Genomic DNA, 4,335 nt, shown 5'->3' on the forward strand with positions numbered 1-4,335 from the left:
AAATTAACACCACCAAGTCACAGACTGAAATAGTTAAATATGGTCTTCCTCAAGGCTCAGTCCAAGGACCTAAATTATTTATACTTTACTTAAACGATATTTTTTCAGTATCCAGTATTTTGAAGTTTATCATGTTTGGTGATGATACAAATTTATTTTTTTTTCTGGAAAAAATATGGATGAAATAATAAAAACAGTAGAAAAAGAATTAGCCGAGTTGAAAACATGGTTTGATTATAATATCATTAAATGAAGGAAAAACTAAATTCAAACTAGAATAGTGTTATTTAATCTTTGTATAATTACATCTGCTCTATGAAGGCCTCAGAGGTTTGTTGGAGAAAATTAGAGAACAGCATCCTGAAAACCAAACAGGAAAGAAAGTTTGGCACATGCTATAAACAATTCTAGATAAATTAAAAAATAAAAATAATAATAATCAAGATGGGAAATTGTAAAGAGTTGATCAGAAGTTAAATGGAGCTAAATTTGAGACAATATTGGTAGAAAACCTTATGAGTGTCAAAAGACACCCATGATTGAGGGGCTATAAATACAAATGCGTATTGCAAATTTTTTTCTTTTAGAAAACCATGTTTTCATTCATTTCATAAATATGCAGGGTTTCCCCAAGTGTATTATAAGCCTGGTGGCCTGCCAGGCTTTCCATGACCTCCCATCCAGGCTAAGCGTTGCTTGTTTTTGTTTTCAGAAAAACAAATTTTTTTTAAAAAATTATAGTATTAGAAAATGCTTAATTTAAAAAAATAATATATTTTTTTTTATTGCCAGACTGCAAGTGTCTCTGTTGCGCTGAGCATTTCGGAGCAAAATTATTCCTTGAAGATGGGTTTATAGCTGATGAATTTAACAGGTCACAAAGCCGGGACGCATCAAGCTGCTTTAGTTCTATTTTATTATTTTTCTGGTTATATGTCCTCTGATAAGCAAGGCAAATCAATGGAGGATAAAAAGGACTCAATTTCATCTAAATCCTCCTGAGATTGTGACATATAAAGATCCGAATAGTACTTTTTAAAGGCCTCATTTCTCTGGGATTATACGTTCTAACTTTTTGGGGGGTTTTCAATAGCGTTAATTGTTCATTTATTTTCCTCAGTTTTAAGTTGCTATGCCAATACTTTGTGCCTTTTCTCCAAGTTCAAAAAGTTTTTGTTTGGATCTAATTATTGTTCTCTCTCCTTGATATGTATGCATAGTGTTGTGTTTTAGTTTCAGATTCACCAATTCTCTGAACATGTCCTTATTTGGGGCATTTTGGTATGTTTTCTCAAGGCCAGAAATTTGTCTTTCTAAAGTATTAAACTAAACCTTATATTTATTCTTTATTCCCTTAGTAAATTATATAATTTGGCCCCTCAGAAATACTTTCAATGTGTCCCAAAAAATAAAAATATTTGGAGCAGATGATCTATTTGTTAAAATGAAGAAATTAATTTGTTCCCTTATGAAAGTAGAGAATTCATGTTGTTTTAAGAGGGTAAAGTTGAGCCTCCATCTGTACTTTTCTTCTACCTTGTCAGGGACAGACACCAACATCACCAATGGAGACTGATCACTAAATAAATTTGGAAGGTATTCACTATCCATCACTCGATGAAATATCTGACTGGAGATCAAAAAATTATCTATTCGGGTATAGGTATTGTGTGGATGTGAACAAAACGGATAATCTCTATCCTGTGGATGCATCCGCCTCCAGGCATCTGTTAGATTTAAATGAGATTGTTACTTTAGCTGGTTTAGAGAGGGGACAGGATCTGTCTGAAGATCTGTCAAGCACAGTATCTAAATACAAGTTAAAGTCCCCTCCAACCACTAGAAACCCTGATGCTTGGGAGACATGAAGAAAAACCTCCTGCATAAATAGACTATTACCATAGTTAGGTGCATATACATTCATAAAAGTGCAGGATTTTGACATCTACCTGAAGGGTCAGATATAATTTCAGTAGCAACAAAAGGAACATTTTTATGCAGCAAAATTGTTGTTCCTCTTGACTTTGAAGAAAAGAAAACTTTTCTTCAGAGATTTTAGCTCTAAAATCTCTTTTAGCTCTAAAATCTTTTTTAGAGCTAAGAGATTTTAGCTTTTTTTTTTTTTCACTGGCGATGTTTTCCCATAACCCAGAAATATTTTTACATTTCCTGTCAACTTAACATCTTTTAATACGAAAGCACAGTGGACCACTAGTGGACCGCCTCGGTGCCCCGACCACTGGGCTTAGCAAGTTTTCTGGGGGAAACCCTGTTATGCAACACTTTGCATGTGTTAATGCCACTCGTTGAAGTTATGGTTGGAACTAGAAACGCACAACATGAGGAAGTTATGCGAGTCTAACAATGAGGGTTGTGATAAATAATTGTATTGTCTTTCTGTTGTACATATGGCACTTTAAATAACTAGCCAACAATTATTACAATCCAAGTGTTTTTTTTTTTCTGTTTTTTTTTTTTGCAACAGGTATGTATATTACGTGGTGAGTGACATTGTAATATTGATAAATTTGCAACATATTACGTAGCCTTAGATTCAACATGATCAAATCTGGAAAACCTAAACAGGTTTGAAAATTTTTACAGGATTCTACCCTTTAATCTTTAATTGGAAGCTGTAACAAATCCACCAAAAAAACTAGTTCAGAACGCAGAAATTTCTGGATTTATAGCACATTTGGTTCAAACGACCAAAGCATTTAGTGGAAACAGAAGTAGAACAGACTGACCTGGTGGAGGAAGACACATGGCTCGGCAGGGCCTTCCGACTGATCCTGGGTTTGCTTTTCACAGCCATCTCATGCTCTTCTTTGATTGCTGTCAGACAGCAGAAAAAATATGTTATGAACACTTTATTCATAAAACTTACTCACATTATAAGTCATCTCTTACACCGTGACTTCAATTACCTTCTCTTTGAGTAACAGTTGGTTTGTCTCCAGAGAGGCCACTCCTCTCTGTTCTATCTTTGGACTGGCTCCTGGGAAGAGGCAGAATATAATTACATCCAGCAACAAGTGTGCTCACAGGAGGAACCGATAAGTTATATTTTCTATCAGGCATGGGAACAGACAACTGTGTGACAAGCAGCAAAGTGAGATGTATAACAACCTGTCAGGTTTAGCAGCCCTTTCTGCACCTTCCATCCTCTCCTTACAGGAACCACTTGGTTTTTCCTGATCTGCCAGTTTCTTGCAAAAGGCAGATTTCTCTCTGATTGTCATTTTATCCACAGAGACAGAGCGAACTGCTCCACTTCCACTGCTGGGGGCTTTTCTCTCTGTCTTCACCTCCTTCTCTCCCTCCTCATCTCTGTCCTCAGATGCTCTCGGTCTGTCCCTGTCCCTGTTGGAGCCTGACTCTTTGTCTCTGTCTGAAGCAGGCGGCCTGTCCCGCTCCCTGTCTGAACTTCGTTGTCTGTCTCCAGCGCTGCTGGGTCGCTCTCTGGAAGCTCCTTTATCCAAAGATGCTGATGTCTCCTTCCTTCCTGCTCCCTCTGATGTACTTCTGTGTCTGTCTCCTTCCAAGCTGTGAAGAGCAGCGGATCGATCCGAGCCAGAAGAGGATTTCTCAGAACCGGACTGGGATCTGTCTGAAGGTGCTGCCTCACTGCTGCCTCTTCTCCCCAGATCTCTGTTAAGCTTGATCTTCCTCACTGGCTTCTGTTGACAAAAGCAACCAAGTTATTCCTGACAGTAAGAAAAAAAAGTCATGGTTTGAACTCAAAATAATAGACCCAAGATATCAGCTGGAGACCTGAATCAAATGGTTTTCTTTTATGGAAGACTAAAAAAAACTTTTTTTTTGTTCTTTGATGCAATATATAAGCCTTAAAACCTATTGTTTTACTATGGGTAAAAATATGTTTTTTTTACATATTTGTTTAACTGTCACGTCGTGACAGTTTACTGAGACATATAATCTATGAAAAGATGATCTCCTCCACCTCCTCCCTGAGCTACTATTGCTATCTGAAGACACTCACCGCTCCTGGTCAGAAACAACCAATCAGAGCCAGGAGGAGAGTCTGAGCGCCATCAATCATGTACTTGCTGCTAAATGTGTTAATGGTGGAGAAACAACTTTAACAGTAAGCCATTGTTGGTGGCCATGCTAATTAGCCTTAGCATTCACTATTGGCTATGCTAGCTGCAGCGTAGCAAAGAGAAAGGGGACAAGAGGGAACAAGGGTGAGCAGCGTCACATGGAGAGATGATTGACAGTACTAGGACCCTCCCCCTGGCTCTGATTAGTTTTGAAAAAGAACTGGGAGGAGGAAGAGCTCGATTTTTTAACAGATTATCTGTCTCATACTCA

The 4,335-nt window shown here is 37.7% G+C and overlaps 1 protein-coding gene across 2 annotated transcripts in view; it reads right to left on the bottom strand.

Moving 5' to 3' along the window:
- Positions 1 to 4,335, bottom strand: part of LOC106937721 (E3 ubiquitin-protein ligase RBBP6-like) — a 36,840-nt gene that overhangs the window by 7,224 nt on the left and 25,281 nt on the right. For both annotated transcript variants that reach the window (XM_015019373.1, XM_015019372.1), the window contains exons 17-19: positions 3,130 to 3,680; positions 2,928 to 2,998; positions 2,748 to 2,835 (exon numbers count right to left, since the gene is read on the bottom strand). In XM_015019373.1, the coding sequence (XP_014874859.1) occupies positions 2,748 to 2,835; positions 2,928 to 2,998; positions 3,130 to 3,680 (710 nt within the window). The remainder of the gene's footprint in view (positions 1 to 2,747; positions 2,836 to 2,927; positions 2,999 to 3,129; positions 3,681 to 4,335) is intronic.

The sequence above is a fragment of the Poecilia latipinna genome, unplaced genomic scaffold (assembly GCF_001443285.1).
Source record: "Poecilia latipinna isolate Pla-1442-1.1 unplaced genomic scaffold, P_latipinna-1.0 Scaffold2422, whole genome shotgun sequence".
Lineage (NCBI taxonomy): Eukaryota > Metazoa > Chordata > Actinopteri > Cyprinodontiformes > Poeciliidae > Poecilia > Poecilia latipinna.